This window comes from Thamnophis sirtalis, unplaced genomic scaffold, assembly GCF_051295495.1.
Source record: "Thamnophis sirtalis isolate CommonGarterSnake01/CBP01778 unplaced genomic scaffold, rThaSir2_p1.2 scaffold_4, whole genome shotgun sequence".
Lineage (NCBI taxonomy): Eukaryota > Metazoa > Chordata > Lepidosauria > Squamata > Natricidae > Thamnophis > Thamnophis sirtalis.
Window position 1 is genome coordinate 21,264,478 of NW_028261384.1, and position 20,641 is coordinate 21,285,118.

At 40.1% G+C, this 20,641-nt stretch overlaps 1 protein-coding gene and 1 long non-coding RNA gene across 2 annotated transcripts in view; one reads left to right on the forward strand and one right to left on the reverse strand.

Annotated features, from left to right (window-relative positions):
- Positions 1 to 1,811: 1,811 nt before the first annotated feature.
- On the forward strand, positions 1,812 to 3,231 carry LOC148045781 (uncharacterized). Its single transcript, XR_015696230.1, has 4 exons — positions 1,812 to 1,858; positions 2,525 to 2,659; positions 2,949 to 3,041; positions 3,162 to 3,231. It is a non-coding gene; the product is annotated as an uncharacterized LOC148045781 (long non-coding RNA).
- A 14,193-nt stretch (positions 3,232 to 17,424) lies between these two features.
- The window catches only part of JCAD (junctional cadherin 5 associated), a 36,798-nt gene continuing 33,581 nt past the window's right edge, over positions 17,425 to 20,641 (reverse strand). The window contains exon 4 of the mRNA XM_014051738.2: positions 17,425 to 19,288. Within this exon, the coding sequence (XP_013907213.2) occupies positions 19,254 to 19,288 (35 nt within the window). The 3' untranslated portion in view covers positions 17,425 to 19,253. The remainder of the gene's footprint in view (positions 19,289 to 20,641) is intronic.

The window sequence follows — 20,641 nt, forward strand, 5'->3', positions numbered from 1 at the left end:
ACAGTTACAATTTATATTTGTAAATTGTAGTTATGTTGAAATAAAAAAAAATATTACAATACTATTTTTGCGTTGTATGAAAATTTTTGTTGCTCCGTATAAAATTTTTAATCAACCCCCCCCTCCCCCGGTCAAAGGTGTCCCTCTTATACCAATCTGAAAATCTGGTCACCTTTGTATAGATATGGCCATTGTTTACTTGGTTGCTGGGGGAACTAGATTGTCAGTTTCCCTGAAAAGCCACTAGCCAATGCCCAGCTGCCCATTCTCCCTTCGTGCAGTGGACGGACGTGCAACTAGTTGGTCATGGCTCTCAGAAGGCTCTTCAGAGTAAGTGTGGCCATCTCAGCTGTCAAGAAACTGGCAGCAGGGGAGAAAGTCATGCTTCTCAACTCTTCTGACTGATTCACAGCTATTTCTCTTCTCTTCACAGAACATCCGGAAAAGGTGTTCGCACCTTTTCTGTTGTCTGAAGAGCAACATTGAAGACCTTCCTGTGCCTCCTGACAGGTACCACCCCCTTTTCCTTAAACTCTGGGCATGGTGGGGCACCATTGATGGACTGCAGAGTCTGTAAGAGCCTCTCCACAAATGACTTTCTGTCCAGAAGGGGCTTCAGGGCAAAAAGATGGGCTGGATGACTGGTTGGGCTGAGAAAGGAGATGTTAGATGGATGTTTTTTGACATGTTAACTTTTTCTTTTGGCCAGGACGGCACAGGAACTGAAAGACCAGCGGGGAGAATGGGAGACACATCATGTGTCTGATGGCGGCACATCTTCCTCTCCTGGGGTAAGGACGCTTCTGCAAGAACGCCAGTTCATGCTTCAAAACCGGGTGGGGGAAGGGAGGAATTCCTACTTGGGGGGAACCTGGCCAGCCCACATTATCAGCCACATTTCCCATGGTCTGCTGTCTTTTTGCCCTCTATAATGCAGCCCTTCTTCCCGGGGAAGATAAACATGCAGAGGAGTTTTAATTTATGCCTTTAATAATTGTTTCTTGCAGGTTGTGATGGGTGGTCCTGCCACCACCCGGAGTCCCAGGAAGGAAGATGTCAGGCCAGCTCTCATTTCACTGAGGTAAGTTCTCAGCTGAGGAATTCTGAAGCCCGCAAGAGAAGGGCTAGAAGAAAGGTTGGCAGAGGGCAGGCATCTCTACCCTCTGCCGCTACCTCTGCTAACAAAAGAATGACTTTGGTCTCTCCCCAGAAATGAGAGCTGTTTGAAGTGGACGCCGCGGCTACCTACAATTTGGGAGACCTGCACTGAGTCGGTAAGGCCAGACCAGCTCCTCCCCATGGTAGTGGCAGAAGCCCTGACTCTGTGGATTGGTTAAAATGCCAAGAGACAGAATATTTGCATTCTTATTGCAGGACCCATCGGAAGAATTCCATCCGATGGGGACGGCTCGCAGCCCAGTGCAGGAGGGAAGCGGTGACTGCCTTTCAGGGTAGGTATCACTTTGGAGGGTGAAACACTTGCAGAGGGGAGGCATCTCAGGGGAATCCCACTGGAAGGCCAAGTCCTTTGGCAGGCCAGCTGGAAGGGTTCCTAGAGCTTCCACATGACCACTCTTACAAAAGGTCCCAGGGCTTCTTTTGATCTTTGGCCCTTTTGTTTTCTCCCCCCAGAGAGGAAAGGCAGGAGCACCGCAGGCCGTGGCTGTCCACCGTTTTGGAGACCTCCGCTGAGTTGGTAAGAACTGGACAATTCCTCCCCATGTAAAAGGAAGAAGCCCTGCCTCTGTGGATTTCTTAATATGCTAACAGACAAAATCTTGATATTTTGATCCAGGAACCACAGGACCAACCAGTGGAGGAGGAGCTCTCTCCTGGGCAGGACACCTCTTCTCCAGAGGTAAGAAAGTTTTGGCAATGGGGCCGATGGTTAGGGTTAGGGTTATGCCACGACTCCTGATGGGAGTGAGAGAAATTTCTAAGCTTAAAACTTGCAAAGGCTCTCTTGCTGTTGGCCCCTAGGGCCTGAATGCACCCTATCTTCAAGGTGCTACTTACCACCCATAAAGCCCTCCATGGTAGTGGATCTGAGTACTTGAGAGACCGCCTCCTGCCAATTACCTCCCTACGACCTATTAGATCACACAGATTAGGCCTCCTCCGAGTTCCATCTGCCAGTCAGTGTCGACTGGCAACTACGCGGAGGAGAGCCTTTTCAGTAGTAGCTCCGACCCTTTGGAACGATCTCCCCGTGGAGATTCGTACCCTCACCACCGTCCAGACCTTCCGCACAGCCCTCAAGGCCTGGCTATCCCGTCAGGCCTGGGGATGAAGATTCTAATCCGTCCCCACCTGAATGATGAATGAATGTTGTGTTTTTATTTTTACTTATGTACTGTCTCATGTCTTGTCTTGTATCCCCCTCCCATAAATTGTAAGTCACCCTGAGTCCCCCAGGGAAAAGGGCGGCCTATAAATAATAATAAACATAAACATAAAACATCTTCTAGCAATATTATTAGGATGCAGAAAGCTTAGGATTTAGCCTCCATATTGTTATTTGCAGGATTCGCTGACCGTCCTGTTGGGCTCCAGGACCAGCAGCCTCTGTGAGGTGGACTCCCTTGCTGACCTCCTGGAGGAGGAATCTGAGGATAGCTGGGACCAGGATGCAGAGGCCAGCTCCTCTTCCAGTCCATGGGTAAGAAAGACAACGTGTTTTCAGTTGGGCAGGGATAGAGTCCTCTAGTCAGTTCTCTTAACCTGAGGGAACTGTGCTGGAGCAAGGGGATACCCGGCCCTTGGGACAAGGTACTTAGTCTAACTACAGTATATGCACCCAAGCTCTGGTATGACTGGTTCCTTTGCTGCAAAGCATCAGGGACCGGTGTTCTAAATGGGAAATGTGATCCCCATTCAATAGTCCCTTTTTTAAGGAATTCTGAGTTTCGTTTCTCTGATTGCTTAAGAGGAATCGTTGTTGTTCACAGGATTCTCCAGAGGAAGAAGACACTCTGGAGGATCTCAGCAGCCTGGAAGAGGACATCCTGGACTCCCTGGACCGCCTTCTTAAATAAGAAGAGGTATGAGCCCCACAGATAGGAAGGTGTCCAATATGCTACCTGGGAAGAGCGGAGGGCAAGTACAAGTAGCTCTACAAATAGCAACATGGTTCTAATAATAGTCTTTGATTTCTCCCCCAGATGCTTCCTCAGATTCCCCTCCAGAGGTCAGCTTGGAGGAGGAGGAACCAGCCCCAGGCACCTCGGGAGGTGAGTTGGTCAATGGTCCCAAGCAGCCTGTCAAGAGTGATTTGGCCGAAACAACAGCTGCGACATGGCAGCCCTGAGGCTTCAGGTGGGGAAAGCAGGCAGCTGCCAGCTTGCTAGTGAGGAGGAGGAGGAATTGCCTTCTAGTTCCCTTCTAATTCTGTTATTCTCTGCCTACAGGACGCCTTCAGTAATGGAGGTTATGCAGCTGGAGGACAGAATCTCCCGACCTACAAAGCCCTGCATAGCTATTTCCCATCGAATGTTGTTGTTATTGTTATTATTGTTATTGTTGTTCTTAGTTTCTTCAATTTGTTAATTTATTTATATTGTTATATTGTTATTTATATTTATTTTATTTATATTGTTAAATTTTGTTTATATTGTTAAAAATAAAAGCAATGGTTAAAAAAAGTTTAAAGGACTCATGTCTATACACCAGATTTGTATTTATGATGGTTTCAGTGTCCTGGGGTCATGTAATTGCCTTTTGTGACCTTTTGACAAAGTCAAATGGGGAAACCAGATTCACTTATGCTACTAACTTGTCAGCTGCAGTTATTCACTTAAGAACTGTGGCAAGAAAGGTGGTATAATGGGCCTAGTAACCAAAGTTACAATGGCATTGAAAAAAGTGACTGATGACCATTTTTCACACTTAGCGACCATTTTCACACTTAGCGACCATTTTCACACTTAGTGACCATTTTCACACTTAGCTACCATTGCAGCATCCTCATGGTCACGTGATCAAAATTTTGATGTTTGGCCACAGTTACAATTTATATTTGTAAATTGTAGTTATGTTGAAATAAAAAAAAATATTACAATACTATTTTTGCGTTGTATGAAAATTTTTGTTGCTCTGTATAAAATTTTTATCAAGACCCCCCACCCACCCACCCACCCGGTCAAAGGTGTCCCTCTTTACCAATCTGAAAATCTGGTCACCTTACTATTGGGTTAACTATGGATTGAACCAAGAACAGTTATTAACTATGGATTAAAAAACAAATAAAGGCTATTGGCTATGATTTCAATATGGCTTACTAATTATAGTAAATACTTAGCACCATTTTACGGTTCAGATACAAGAAGTCAAGCAGTTGGCTGAACACAGGGGGAAAAAATCAACATTGTGCAGCAAATATAATCAATATATATGTAGAAATATTTGAATTGCAAAACAGGCATATGAAGGAATGAGTTATTCTTGTCTGGATGGAGTTGATGAGACCCTTAAAAGGAGGAGTGGGGGGGAAAGCAGTGAAGGCAAATATGGTATGGAGAGATATAGCAAATAATACAGTTGTGAATAAACTTTCCTATTTGCTCTGCATTTCTCTGCATGATCAAAGATGCTAACACGTTTCTTTCATAGCAGTCACACATTTTTGCATCCAACCTCTATTTTCATTCAGTTTTTAACCTTATTGCTGTTTTTGTTATTAAACATATTTCTTAAATCTGTGATTAGCTTTATCTTTGTTTCATTTCTTATTCCTTTTCTGCCTAACGCAACTTAGTCCCAAAGGAAATAGCATAAGTATGCATTTGTGCATAAAAACAGGGAGTTGCATTATATGGTAACTGTGGGTTTTCTTTTCTAATTAACCTGGATTAATCAAGGAATTATTTTAAAGGCTTACATTGGTATAAATGGTTAAAGGATAATTGGTATAAGTGATCATATAACAGAAATGAAGTTAATATAGCCAAGAAGCAATAGAGAAATGTATAGAACTGTAAATGAATGTATATAAATATAGAAGTGATATAAGATCGATATATACATGTATGAAGACACAACAATGTTAATATGATAATTGTAAGTTGTTATAGATGGAAAAAACAATAAAAATCTAATAACTAAAGTGTTATCAGTCATACCAGGATATGTGGGGTGAAATTACTACTGCTCTATTTACAAATAGTCCTGGGGAACTGGTCTCCCTTATGCAAATCTGTTGTTAGCTAACAAATATTAGTTATCAGGCAGCTAGGATTTGTTCCTGTAAGATTAGACTAATAGACTAACTTTACTTAATTAATTAAAATTGCATTTATTTTTATGCTACACTTGGTTGTGGAAGTAATCCAGTTAAACTTCCACCATTTTAACGACTTATGTCCTCTACTCTTTTAACTTTTAAAAATCTTTTATTGGATATGCTAATTCATGTTATGGACTGCGATTGTAATAAACTAAATTTAATAATAAAACGGCTACATTAAATGAACCCAAATCCAGTTCTGCTGTGTTGGAGTATAATTAAAGAGGAAAAATCCAATAAAGCCATCATATATAGAAGCTGTAGGCCGGGCCTTTACCGTGTGCTAAGCTAACATGTGGTTTATTTGCCTTTGGCTGAACATGCTGCAGAGTGAATTTGAACTGGGGTTTGTGGAATTAAAAAGAATGAAATGAAAGCCAAACCAAAATGACTTGCATTATCTCTCTTCTACCTACCGTGTGTTGTTACCAATAACAACTATTTTATTTCTGGTTTTAAAAAGTTACCGCTGAAATGTCAACCCAGTTGTTTGTTCGCTTGTCTTATCTGTGACAGAGCCATGTGTTTTTTAAAACTCACTGTGAACAACCTTCTTGCTACAATCGATCTTATCTGGTCAGTGAGCGAAACCTGGCACCAGGTTGCAGTGTTTATATTCACTTTAATCTTCTTTAGGCAGAGTTTATCCACATAGGACTTAAATCAAATTATCTGTGTTGAAGAGCCACACCTGTTTAGGATGAATTCTTCCAAAAACATGACTGTGTTTGATCTGGGCAAATATGAAAGTTCACAGTTGCACAGGAAAGAAAATAAAGATTGCTTTGCGTAAGAAACATTTTGTCTGATTATGGTAGGGCTGACTACCTGTGGGACAGGCTTTGAAGAGGATTCCCTTTTTGAGTGTTTCTCAACCTTAGCAGTTTTCCAATGGGTAGACTCCAGGGGTGGGTTACTACCGGTTTTACTACCAGTTCACAACCCACTGTTCAATGTAAATTGTTCTTCGTGCGTGCACAGAACAATTTACAGTGTACTGCACACATGCAGTCACTAAAAACCAAAATGGTGGCAGCACAGCATGGCGAGGGAACCGGTTCGGGGGCATGTCAGGCCTGGATCATTGTCAGGATTGCAACCCAGGTCTGAATTCCACTACTGGTTTGGCCAAACCAGGAGCAACCCACCTCTAGTAGACTCTAGTAGAATTTCCCAGCCTGATGGATCTTCAATCTCAGTTACATTTGCTACATTGTGGCTGCTATGGCATTTCTGTGGTTAGCTGTGGCAACATGACATATCCAATGTTTCCAATGTGCAGTTTCCCATAAGTGAAGTTAAAGGGGAAGCCGTCGGGAAGTTGAAAGTCATTCCCACACTGACTGTTTTTTGTTTGTTTCACCCCTGGGTATTCTGTTTCTCTGTTTAGGTAAAGAAAACTCTATAAAATGATAACCTAATTCAAGTTATTATGACTCCTTGTGCAGTTGGCCAGATATTCAAAATAGATTCGGCATTTTTATCTATCTATCAAGTCTTTCTAAAGGACCCAGGATAAGCAGATGTTGATGTTTGATGGTATTAAAGATACCATCTTTACCAACAGGATGGAAACTGTTCCAAGGAAAGCTGAGTCTTCCAATTAACTGATGGTGATTTTGTCAATGCCCTGGTTCTCCATTTGTTTTGGGATTGAACCCAAGGCATCTATTGCTATTGGTACTAGCTTTACTTTGTTTTGCCACAGTCTTCTATTTTTATTTCAGGTTTTTGTATTTAGTTATCTTCTCCAGTTTTCTCTTTTATTCTTCCGTCTTTAAGTAATACCACATACACTATCCACTTTTTATTGTCTTTTTTATCAACAATTGTTAAGTTTGAGGTGTCTGTTTGAATTATAAAATTCAGAGCCCTTAAAGTTCTTCATTTTCTATGACTGTCTCTATTTTAAGCTCCCACTAGTGTTATTATTCTTTTTGTGCTTTCAAATCAGTCTCGATTGAAGCAGTTTTCTCGGCAAGATTTTTAGAAGTGGTTTTCCTTTGTTGTCTTCTTAGGATTGCGAAAGAATGATTGGCTCAGAGTCACCCAGATGTCTTAAGGTGGAAGTAGAATTCATGGTCTTCTAAATCTTTATAAAACTTTTTTTTAAGTTTTAAAAGATACCCAGCTTCCTGAATCACAATAGAATGCAAGGAAGGCATTTGCTTGTTATTTAGAACAACAAGATCTATCTAGCTGCTCTCAACTTTTATAAAAAGTTAACTAGGATCAGAATTGGGATGGGAGGCCACCAGGGTTGAATGAAGTTGAAAACGTATGCAGAAAGATGATAGCATCATTTGGAAATAGCATCCCCTTTAGACTACAACTGAGATAAAGCCTTGAGTTCTAGAAAAGATCATTTGTTGTATTTTAGAAGAAAGTGATCGATACAATGAGTCAATGGGAAATATTAACTACCGTTTTCCCCAAAATAAGACCTCCCCGGATAATAATTGGGCTTTTGAGCGTATGTGCTAAAATAATCCCTCCCCTGAAAATATTGCAACACAGCAGCAGCCATGAGGTGACTACACTCACCACCTCATACACCTCAAAAATAATAAGACCTCCCCAAAAATAAGACCAAGCGCTTATTTCAGGAATCAAAAGAAACACGGTACCAGGAAGGAATGAGAATGTAGATCCTGGTCTCAGTATAGTTTTAAAAATCTTAATCTGTGTAGCTTTAATGTTTAATATTTCAATTATTTTTCAAGGCCTTTTAAAACTAATTTTTAACAGGGTATAATCACCTTTGCTTCCTTTTTAAATTTTCTATTTTTTTCATGTTTCAAAAGTTTTATTTTCTTTTAAAACAAACATTTTATCATTCCTCAATCAGTGAGACATCGGAGTACATTTTTTGTGTGCGTCAAAATAGTTCTAGTTTACCACCAAATTCTTATCTAGCCCAATGTATACTCCTCCCTCCCTCCACTCTCCCCCCCAACCCCCCTCCTCCATCCCCCCCCCGACTTCCCAGAACCCGTTCATGGTATGGATTTTTAACAAACACAGTCTAAAATTTATTGAGAAAAAAGAAATAAAGAAATTAATGACATCTCTACATTGATCTTAGCTTCTTCTTGCTGAGCTAACTTTAAACAATTTAAATCATTTCTGATCTTAAGCATAGGCTAACTGGAATTTCTTGGTCCTGTATTTATTTTGTATATAGTCAATCAATTTTTTCCAGTCTCGTTTATATCTCTCATTTGTGTGATCTTTAAGATATGCTGATATTTTAGCCATCTCGGCTAAGTTTGTAACTTTCAATGTCCATTTTTGGATTGTAGGCAAGTCTTCCTTCTTCCAGTATTGCGCCACCAACGGTCTTGCTGCCGTTATTAGGTGCAGAATCAAGTTAGTCTCTACCACTGTAAAGTCAATACTTATACCTAGTAAAAATATGGAACGCTTCACAAATTTGCATGTCATTTTCTATTTAAAAATTTTCTATTTTTATATGCTGCTTTTAGAGATTAACATGGAGGAGCAGCAACAGTAGGAATATTTTCCTTCTGTGGTTTTTATCAATGAATCAGGACTGATAACATTGTTTGGACCTTTTACTATTTCAGTGTAAGTTTTTTTTAAATAGACCCATGATAGTCAGGCAACAAATTGTAACAGGCCTTGGCTTCTAGGATAAAAACATATTGCATGCAATGAGAAATTGCATTGAAATAATTGAAATAATGTTTATTGTAGTTTAACCATTAAACCATTTCCAAATATTCAGCCACATGGATTCTTATCCTGGCTTCTTGGCAATAAATCTGAAGCCTCTTTTTAGCCTTCTTTACTACGGTGTCTAATTTTTAGTCCGCTTGTCTGGGAGTCTTGAACTCTATTCTGAGGGGAGGAGTTGTATACCACCAAAAGACAGAAAGGTGTGTTTTGAAGGCTTTGGCAGACATAAAAGTTGGTCGTTTGGAAGGACGACTTAATTTGGAATACTGCGACTTGCTTGCTGCAACTCTCCTTCCAGACACAGATATTATTCCTGACACAGATAATATATCCTTTATGATCAGTAGGAGGCAGACTGTATCCATGACTGCATTTGGGACTTAAAGGGGGGATTTCCCTGCAATATCTCATCTTACCATTGTAGAGCTTGCAGTAATAATAATTTAAAAAAAAACCATTCTTGACAAACAGCCCATTATCAGTCACTCGGTTGAATTAAAAAAAAAATGGGTCCGATTATTACTTGGATGGGAGGTACCATGACATCTCAGAGCTAGAAATCTCCATAACCTCCAGAAGCATTGGTGAAATATTTTGCATATTGTTCCAAGAAACCACCATGGAGGGTTCCGTGAATCTTGGCTTAAAGGGGACATTGTCTTTTCTGGCTACAACTTTCCACTTTCATGCAATTTTGATTTCCAAGGTTTGAGGGGGAGATTTTGGCCTCACTCTTACACCCAAAATACCATCAACAGCAGCCTTTCTATGAGGGTTTTCCAAATAAATTTCTGTGCTTTTCTACTTGTTCTTATAAGCCTGTGGGTCATAATGCATCTGAACCAGTGGTGGGAATCAGATTTTTTTTACTACCAGTTCTGTGGGCACGGCTTGGTGGGCGTGATGTGGCGTGACGTGGCTTCGTGGGTGTGATGTGGTGTGACGTGGCTTGGTGGGCGTGGCAGGGGAAGAATATTGTAAAATCTCCATTCCCTGCCCACTCCAGGGGAAGGTTATCGCAAAATTCCCCATTTCCTCCCGATCAGCTGGGACTCGGGAGGCAGAGAATAGATTGTGCGGGGGGCCAGTCACAGGTGGTATTTATCGGTTCTCCAAACTACTCAAAATTTATGCTACCGGTTCTCCAGAACTGGTCTGAACCTGCTGAATACCACCTCTGATCTGAACATGGACTCTCAGGCCGAAAAATGCCTTCCTGTAGTTTGATATATTTTTCATAGCCTGATCTGTTAAGAGTAACAGGGAGACACCAGGCCAGGAAACTAGATAGAAAGGCTGACACTCCTCTTTTTTGAAACTGGCTGTTTGCAAGTTTGATTATACTATGTCTCTAATGGAAGAGAATACTGTACTGTTAACTGAATGTTAAGCTGTGGAGTTGAATGGGAGTCACAGTTTCTAAACAACCAGAGTCAAAAATTATATACCGTAGTGCAAATATTGTGGTGTAGATTTATTGAACTTGGTGGAGGGTTGAACTGGGTGCTTTCTGAGCTTGAGTGTTCGCTTGAAGATATTTCATTATCTGGCTAGGTAATGAATCAATGATGTTTTCTTTTATTGGTTAACACTATCAATGCCCTGAGCAGTGCACTGATCATATTACCTAGTCAGGTAATGAAACATCTGCGAGCAAACAACCAGGCTCAGAGAGCAATAAATACTCCATTGCACCTATTCCCACTTCTTATATTATATTGAATTAGGAAGGCATCCTCTGCTTGATATCTTGATCTGTCTTTAAACAAGACTTAAAGCCCTTTTGCAAAGGCAACAGAGGCTGCGCATTTCATTTTCCTTACTCTCTACACAAGCTGAAGAAGGTTGAAATGTGGAGGAGAGGATAGTAAGAAAATGCACCTGTGTAACGACATGCACACATATTTTCTGCTTGCCCATGTAGACTTATTTATTTATTTAAAATACTCACAATAATCTAAAATAAAGAGACATCTGATATTTTGGAAACCAAAGGCACATCTTCCAGAATTATCTTGATTTCCAGAATGCAACTAGATGTTTCCTTAATTCTATAGCCATTTTTAAAACTTAAATGGGGTATTTTCGGGGGGGGGGAAGGAAAATGAAAGATCAATTCAGTGGTTGGCTGCTGCCGGTTCGACCGATTCGGGTGAACTGGTAGTTGCAACCTGCAGGTGGGTCCAGTGCTATGCTGTCCTATTTAGCCTTGTTTTTGATGCTGCATACATGTGCGAAGGCACACGTGTGAGCAAAGCGCATGTATGGAAGGCCGGGCGCAAATGGGGACACGCACTTGCATTTTCAATGCCGGATGAACCGGTTGTTAATTCATGTGCCTCCCACATCTGGATCAATGGCAATAATGGCAGAGCTTTCAGGGAGGGTGGGAAAGCAAGAGTGATACAGCCATAGTGGAAGACTGCAAGAGCATTCATGAAATTACAAACAAGTTCCTTGCTTCTCTCGGTTTACAATTCCTGAGTTTTGTATGAGCATTGGAAGGAGGCTAGGTCCAACACAAGGACTCTGGAAAGAGGTAAGAATAGCAATAGTCATAGCATATATACTTATATACCACTCCCTAGTGCTTTACAGGCCTCTCTAAGAAGTTTACAGAGTCAGCCCCAACAATCTGGGTCCTCATTTTACCCATTTCAGAAGGAAGTCTGAATCTACCTTGAGCCCCTTCAGGATAGCAATAGCAGTAGACTTATATACCGCTTCATAGGGCTTTCAGCCCTCTCTAAGCGGTTTACAGAGAGTCAGCATATTGCCCCCAACAATCTGAGTCCTCATTTTACCCACCTCGGAAGGATGGAAGGCTGAGTCAACCCTGAGCCGGTGAGATTTGAACCGCTGAACTGCTGATCTAGCAGTAGCCTGCAGTGCTGCATTTAACCACTGCGCCACCTCGGCCCATAGCCAGGAGTTTCGGATGAAACTCCTGGCTATGGGCAGAGTTAGCATGCAACACTGCATTCTAACAACTGCACCACCAGGGCTCTTTGATGTGTCTTTCCATGTTTCTGAGATTGCTTGAAGATAAAGGAATTTATTTCCACCTGGGAAAAGGAAGTCTCTCTCTCACTGTGCATGGAAGGAAGTGTGTATGAGGGCAAGCAGAGCTGGTACCACTGAGCTTCATCCTGTCATAAAGTGGCCCTTTCGTTGTTCTGTTTCCCCTTGGCCACTTGGGGCAAAGATATGGTATAGATATTACAGAAAGAAGAGAGATCTTCTGGTTACTGGAAGAAGAGAGAGAAGGAATGACAAACACATGTGTGTCTTCTCTCCTATTCAACACCCCTTGGCCTGCCTCTTCACTAGTTTCTGCTCCCGAATGCCTCTATTGGGGTGAAATGCTACTGGTTCAGACCTGTTTCCCCCAAACTGGTAGTAAAAAAAGCTACCGGTTCACCTGAACAGTAGTAAAAAAAAATGCTACAGGTTCAGGCGAACCTGACTATCAGTTGTGACTCGCAATTTATATTACTGCTTTTCTAGCTATTCTAAATTGTGTACCGCAGCGGATTCTCCCTCCCTCCCACTGTTCTATCTACCTTCGCAGGTATGCTTGGTAGCAGGCTGCACCTACCCACCTGGATGTCATCACGTCCGATTTTGACGCTTTGCGCCTGTGCGGAAGTCCCTGCGCATGCACGGAGGTGATTTGTGAACCGGTAGCGAAGGTAAGTAGATTTCACCCCAGGCTTCTATGCTTTCCTCTTCATTGTGTTTGAAAGTACAAGTCCCCAACTTACCACCAATTTCATAATTGGAAAGTGCTGCCGCCTGAAAAGGTCAAACTTACAACCTGATTCTAAAGTTTTGACAGTCACCCCTGCCCCCCAATCACATGTCCATATTTTAAGCACTTGGCAACATGGCCACATTCATGGCCCTTTGTAGTATCCCATGGTTATGACACCACATTTTACAATGTCTTTTCCCATACCCTGGACATCAAATTGTTGGCAAAACCATGCCATAGCAATGGGTGTGTTAACGACTGTCACGTTAATGATCACATTCATTTTATGACTACCACACTTAATGACTATTGCAAAAAGGGTAGTAAAATCTAGTCAGTCACGTGACCAACCTGATTTGCCACATGTGCAAGTTTTATTATGGCCGTATGTCAAGGAATACCTGTATCTCTCATACCTGGCAGTTGTGCTTCATAATTCATAGCAGACCTTTTCTTCCCTCAGATCCCTCTTCAAAACATATTATTTCCCTCAGAAACATTATTTCTCATACACCATTATTTCCCAGATCAGTGATGGTGAACCTATGACATGTGTCAAAGGAGACGCACCACGGCATTTTGGATGATGTGCCAGCATTTTAACCAACACCCAACAACTATTCTCAAAAGCTTGTCTCGTTCTTTTTGACTGAGCTTCTAAAAATTGTGAGAGAATTGGGCTTGCTGTTGCGTGGCTTTTGGAGGCCACGAAGGTCATAGAGAGCGTTCTCCAAAGCTGGAAAGATCTTTCTGCTTGGTCTCCTTTGATGAGGGGGTTGGACTAGATGACCTACAAGGTCCTTTCCAACTCTGTTAGTCTGTATATCTTGTGGGACCTACAACAGCCTTGGCTAGGCTATGGGGACCTATGAAACAGAAAGAAAAGGCCTCCCAAAGGGTGTGATCTTGGGAGCTCTGGCCTGAGAGAAAATTATGTCATTCCCCAAGGCTCACATGGTGGCACTAGGATCAAAGTGCAGGGCTGGATTTATGCTTAGTCCCAGTCAGATGCTGCAAATGATCACTTCTGCTCACTATGGCCTAGATGTGAGGAGATAAGAGAATGGTTTCTCTTTTGCCAGTAGAGACAATTGAGGTAGTTTCTGGATTTTTTAACACATCGAGCTCAAAAGTTTTGCCATCATTGCCTTAGACCAGTGATGGCGGTCATGCGGAAACATCACACATGTGCGTGCACGTTCGCTGGGACCGCGCTCCGGAAAAGCTGAACTTCCGGGTTCTAGCGCGCATGTGCACCTGATGATCAGCTGGCCGGCAGGCATGCGCATGCCAGTTTTCGGCACTGCCACACACATGTACAGCTGATCATCGCACAGGCATGCACTCCAGAAACCCAGAAGACAAACAGGCAAGGCCATGTGTGCCAGGTGACATGGCTTCGCGTGCCACGTTGGGCACACGTGCCTTTGGTTCGCCATCACGGCCTTAGATCTTTCTGCAGGGGACAGAGGCGGGCATCCATGGCTCCTGCATTTCCTTCACCTCAATCTTTAAAACTTTGGTACCCAGTGTTCTCCCTTCCCTTCTTTTTTGCATTTTTAGAAAAAGATAGGAAACAGGCACACTGAAAAGCAATGGCCGAATCATATTTATTTGTAATTGCGCGCGCACACTCACACACCCACAGACACACCTCCTGTTTAGTTGCCTTCTTCCCTTTTCTTGCTGCACTCATTTGTCAAATGCCAGGCTAGAAAACTCTCAGGGCAGATCACTTTTTATAGGTGTTAACAACATATTCTGGTAATTATAAGTTTGTTTTTGCTGTCTCGTCACTCATGATCTAGACTGGGGACAAGAGTCTCTCTCTCTTGACTTTTGCTTGTACTAGGAGCTTCTTTGACAACTGCCTGTAAACAGGTGAGCAAAAAATGCCCTTCATCTTTTCATGGGTAATCCTAGTTGGCTGTGTTTAGATTTCAGAAGAAAACAGAGGGGCGTGTAATAATTATTTTTACATTGTTATTCCAATGTTTGTGTAATTGTGTGGCTTCTTTTTTCCTCCCCTCTAACCTTACAAAACCCTCCAGCCCTGGCACTGGTAACTCCAGCCATTGTTTTTGACAACTAAAAACAGTGCCACCTATGTAAAAATTCTCCCTTGTGGCCGAAAAATAACTTGTTTTGCTTCAAGATACAAGTACAGAGGCTGCCATCCATATTTCTTAAATCTAGTTATTGTCACCAATTTGTCTTGGGGCTTGTTGTTTCTTGTTTGGGTTTCTTTGCTGCCCAGGATGGAAAATTCCTAACTGGTTTCATAAGTATAATCTTATTCTGATTTTCTTGGCTGATGGATGCCATGTTTATTCCTAATGTCTGTCATATAATTTCCCTTTTAAAATATGGTGTTTGCTTAATTGTCCCCCAGCCCTTTTTACTCTGACTGTTCTAACAATGTTGCCAACAAGTTGCACACAATGGGTGGGAGGCTGTTTCACAGAACAGGACTTTCCTTATGATCTGAAAAACCAAAGATAATGGGATTTAGCATTTGTTCCACTCCCTTATAGAGAGGACTAACAGATAATTGAACACGTAATGGCAATTAGCAATAAGCTGCATCTGGTTTTCTTTAGTGGCTGTAGACATTTAACCAGTATTTATGGATACGTCCACTTAGATACCAGAAGTTTGAGTTCAGTTCCTTTATCTTTGAAGACTAAGCATAACTGCCAATCTTTCTATTCCCAATATGTAATTGCTTTGCTAAATATGAACCAGAATATTTTCTTTGCAAGAACACAAGAGGGAAGAATTATTCTCAATAGGATTATTGTGTCACCCTTCCCCCTTTCTCTGAGTAGTAGAAATTAAGGGGGAGATGCTGAAAGGCTGGGTTTTTTTCCCTAGAAAAATGGATGTTAAAATATTTTATCTTGTGTTAGGAATACTACCTGCTCTATGTGCATAAAGTCTTGATGAATTAACAGTCATGACTTTGTCTCTCAACAAAAAATGTAAAATTCTTTCAAGAAAACATTAAACTTTATGGCGTGATTTTCAGCACATTTTGCAAATTCTAAGAGCTGAAATTATGAGATTAAGCAGCGAGTTGTATGGATCAAGAAATGTGATCTTATGCCAATATCTGGGCAAAATCCTGAGATCTAATTAAACATCTCAAATCCTTTCCAGAATTTGCTTTTATTTCCTTGTGCAAGCACTAAGGAAAATTCAAGCTGGCCTGTTGACATGATGGGACTACTTTATCAGTTCTAGTGACATAATACCAAGCCTATTAGATGCAAGAAAGCTGCTTTTCATGGGGGATAAATACCAGAAAAAGGAAGTGTATGTTTTTTCTTTCACCTACATGGTATGGATTGCAAATTATCCTCCCTTTCTGGGAGCCAATAGGGAGTTAATATGAACATAAATAAATCCTATGATGATGTTTTAAATGCATAAACAGTATCAATTGAAGTGAAGGGCAAAGAGTATTTTCTTCCTCAAATTATGTCTGATGGATGCGTCCTTTAATTAATCTGCACCACAGTAGGTCATAAAAGCAAGTATTTTTAGTGGTTTTAGGAAGTGGGCCTTAACATTAAAATGCAGTTAAGAATTGTTGCTCCGTGATTACAATTGGTTGCTTCTCTGATCAACTGATTGTTCAAAAAGTTCATTTTGTAACTTATTTTCAGTAACTTGATTTACTTGGTTTTGGGCTACTTAAAACGAACAAGGAAACGTGCCTACTATTGTCCTTGTATAAATAATTCTCAACTTATGATTTTAATTGAGCCCAGAAGTAATCATAATTTGTTGCAGTCATAAATCAAAATACACTTTTGATGGGAAGTAATTTTTCAGATTTTTCACAGTGATGATTAAGTAAATGCGAGTCACTAAGTGAACCCATTTGTTTGAGGGAGTATCTTTTTGCAGGAAACTAGTCAATGACTTAAGTCGCAATCACGCGATTGCAGAATGCCACAACCAGTTGCTACCCCAGCTGACATGCATTCTTATGACTGGAGGTGCGGAACAACTCTTTTCAATAGCCAGAGGTGTCATTATGTGAGGACTACCAATAATAACTCCCTTGTGAATGCCCTGTCCCCAGTAAATCATTAGATCAGTGTTTCCCAACATCAAACACTTTAAGTGTGTGGGCTTCTGCTCCCAGAACTCTCTAGCCAGCATGCTGAAAAACAATGCATTGGATCCAAGCTGAATGATGTTTGTGAATATACCTTATGTACACACCTAATACTTAGCACCTGAATGACAATGAATACTGTATCCATGTCAATTGTTTCCAAAGGATCAAAAACCAAAAATATCTAGGATCCTTTACTGAACTATCTTTTTTTTTTAACCAGATAAAATCTGGTTAGAAGCAAACAACTGGCATTTTTTACTGTTGAAAGTACAAAATAGAATTGGGAAGAAACCTAAGTAAGAAACTATACATTATTTTGCTTAATGTATAATAAATTTTAAATATTAGATAAGTTTCTAAGAGCAGAGGTTTTAAATAAGGGGTTATATAGCTGCTGGAAAAAAAAAGCAAGCTATTTTGCCAAATAACAAAAAGTTCTTTGTGAGTAAATGTGTGTATATGTGCATATCTATCTCTGTGTGTACCTATTAATCTGAAATATTTAATAGGTAACATGGTTTTGATAGAACAACAAAAAGACACAAAACAAGCAGGCATGAATGCTATTTCCAGAAGTATATTAGCAAATAAAAAGAATAACAAACAAATTAGATACATAAACATTGAGTAAATTAAACTGCTATTACTCCTGGAGAAATGAATAAGGTTTGCCCTACATCTAACTTAAAGTATCTTTTTAAGTGACAAAAATAATTCTTTGTGTGCTTACAAGTATCCGTATAAACCTATACGGATTGCCATTAAACAAAATAGATATAAATACAACATTCAAACATAAAGGCAGGGCAATTCTTTGAGTTTCTGTACCAATATGGGTGCTTACAGATCAGGCTCAAGAGTTTCAAATAGAGGCACAAATCATAACATCAAAAAAAGTGGCACTGAGCATCAATGACTGAAATTACATATTCTTTTGTTGCTTATTGCTAGAGTTGCCATAAAGGCAAGTGAAAACAGGCGTTATTCCCTTGTTATTACATCGGAATAGTCTCAGATTTTCTCCAAGAATTAAATAGTGGCAAAGGACTCCTATTTCTATTGATGGGTACATTTGTAGTAGAAGGCTTCAGTATTTGCAAATTTACAAACAAAATTTACATACTTAAGGATGCAAACATATTAAACTGATCTTTTTAATTTTTGGCAATTAACTTGGTGGAAAGTAATCAATTGAACCAACACCAGCAACATCCTCATCTAAAAGGACCAATCCAAGCAATAAGAAAATTAAGCCTGTCTAGGTTTAAGGTACCTTATTCATAAGACTATTTATATACACATAAACAAATATTATAATACACAGCCTCGCAGCTGCAGAGAAGGGCTAATGTGGAATGTGTAGAAGATGAACAAATAAATTCTTCTTAAGTAGTTTCTTTGAGAAACTCACCTAAGAAGAGCGGAGGGGGGGAGGGGGGAGACTTTACCAATGAAAGAATTAGTAAACTGCCTACATTATAGAAAAATTACATCACATTTTGCAAAAAGGTTGCCTGGATTAGAAAAGGATGTGTGGTGTAACAAACAAGCAAGTTGGTTGGTGCATAGACTGTTGAGCCCAAACTACACAGAGGAAAATATTCTACACAGAATGAACTACACACGATTGAGGGGGCAGAACAGCAGCCCAAGTGGAGTTGATCCTGGTTTAAGTTGATCAGAGGGCGGCAAAGTGATCTGCCATATTTTGGGTTCACCTTCTCCAAAGGGTGCATTTGCCTGCATTGTCTTGGCATGCAAGGAGGAAGAAATTCCACTCAAAGCCGCTTCAGACCAAGTCCCAATTGATTTCACAGTTGGTCAGTCGGCATTCAGTCCTGCTGTCAGGCATCTCCTTGAACCGAAAAGGCAACAGTGGTTCTCTTTGCAACCCGTTTTTATGGCCAATGTTCAACAAGGCTAAGAGTGCAGAAGTTTGGATATTTAACTTAGAAATTCACATTCTTTCTTCAAAAATAATTTTCTTAATCTCTCCTGTTTACATTTTTTTTTACAGAGGAATAAGCAACCCTTTCCCTGAGCCCCTCCCAAATTTTATTTACCATTCTGACTGAACACTATTTAACTCAGTTTAAAAATGGCCAATTCATGCCAAGTAGAGGCATTAAATCTTAATGCTTTGAAAAACAGATGGTTCCAGATTAAGAAATCCTTGTGTGTGTGCATGCACACACACACACACACACTCTTTTTTATGCAAGTTCCAGAAAGCATACATTCTCTATAAAGACTTATTTTCCTCCTCTAGCAGATAAAGTGTTTTACCAACACACTCTAAACATTGAGGCTTAAGGATATTTCCACATGGTGCCACTTAGCAAAATGCCTCACAAAGATTTGAAATCTCTTGAAATCCAGCTCTTTTTGTATCACACCCTTTCAACCCGGCTCGGATCATAGACCTCTGTAAAATAGGAAGCGAGCATGATTATTAGTACTAACAATTCATAACAATTATATCTATATACGATCTTTATTATTTCTTATGCGTCTATATAAACATATGTTTTTATTTTACCACTAAGGAATGTCAACAAAGGAATATTAATTAAAGTTTGCCTGCTGATAAGGATAGCAGAATGGAAAACCACTTAAAGGATCCAGAAAATTCTTAAAACACAACAGAGTGTATAAATAGACACAATATCTGCATTGTGACTATTCTGGAAGTCAACTGTCTTCATTCTAAAATTATAGCTACTTTTTATAGTTACCTTAGAAGTCATTCCTTAAAAATATAAATGTCTTTGTAACAGGATCATCATTGGGGGAAGAGAGAAAAACTAACCGCATATTTTAGATCACATATGATTATTCTTTACCTAACAGATTGTAAAAATTAATTAAAGCACATGTCATTAAAGCATTCTATTTGGAGCACATCTTTGAATCTTGCTCTCAATCTCGCCTCCTTCGTGTTACTGGAATCTCTCACCTTTGTTCAAACCCCAAATTCAATATCTAGCTAATACACAACAAAGTTTCTAAGGCATCCTCCCCAATTTGTTGTCTGCCAGGAATGTTAGGATTCCACCTCCCATCTTCTCTGTGATGTTTAGTCATCTTGCTAGGAATGATGGAAGATCAGATTAAAGCAATTCTTATACACTAAATAAATAAAAGAACTAAGCAAAATTAGCTGATTCCCCTGGCTCAAAAGTAATATGGAACCACTGTTGGAATAAATAGTATGAAATAAGCAATAATAATAATAATAATAATAATAATAATAATAATAATAACAAAATTATATGGAACCATTTGGTTTTAAAAGGACCTTCAGCTTTTAGACATTTACAGAGAGTCTGAAGGCAACTAACAACTTTACAAAAAACATGAAAATGGAGAATCTAGTTTTTATGAGATCTCACATTCAGCATGTGGGGCAACTGTTTTTACTTTAAATGAAGCCCCAGATGATCCAAACATTTCCTCCTCTCTATTTATTTCTGGAAAGCATGAACATTGCAGGCAAAACTGGAAGTTACTTGAGTTTAAAAACATAAGACTGAGCATGTGAAAAGGAAGATAGCAAATTCCTTCAGGATTACAGCATCTTCCACTCTAGGGTATTTATAATGGTGTATACCTGTAAAAAATAATAATCCCAAACCCAAAACAGCTGGTTTATCTGGTAGGGTACCTATCTAACTATTGACTATCTTCTATTTGCTTGCCAAAAATGAAATTGCAACTGCAGAATTCAGACCTGAGATTCAAACAGGAAACTACATTTTCTTTTTAAGACCCTTCTGGG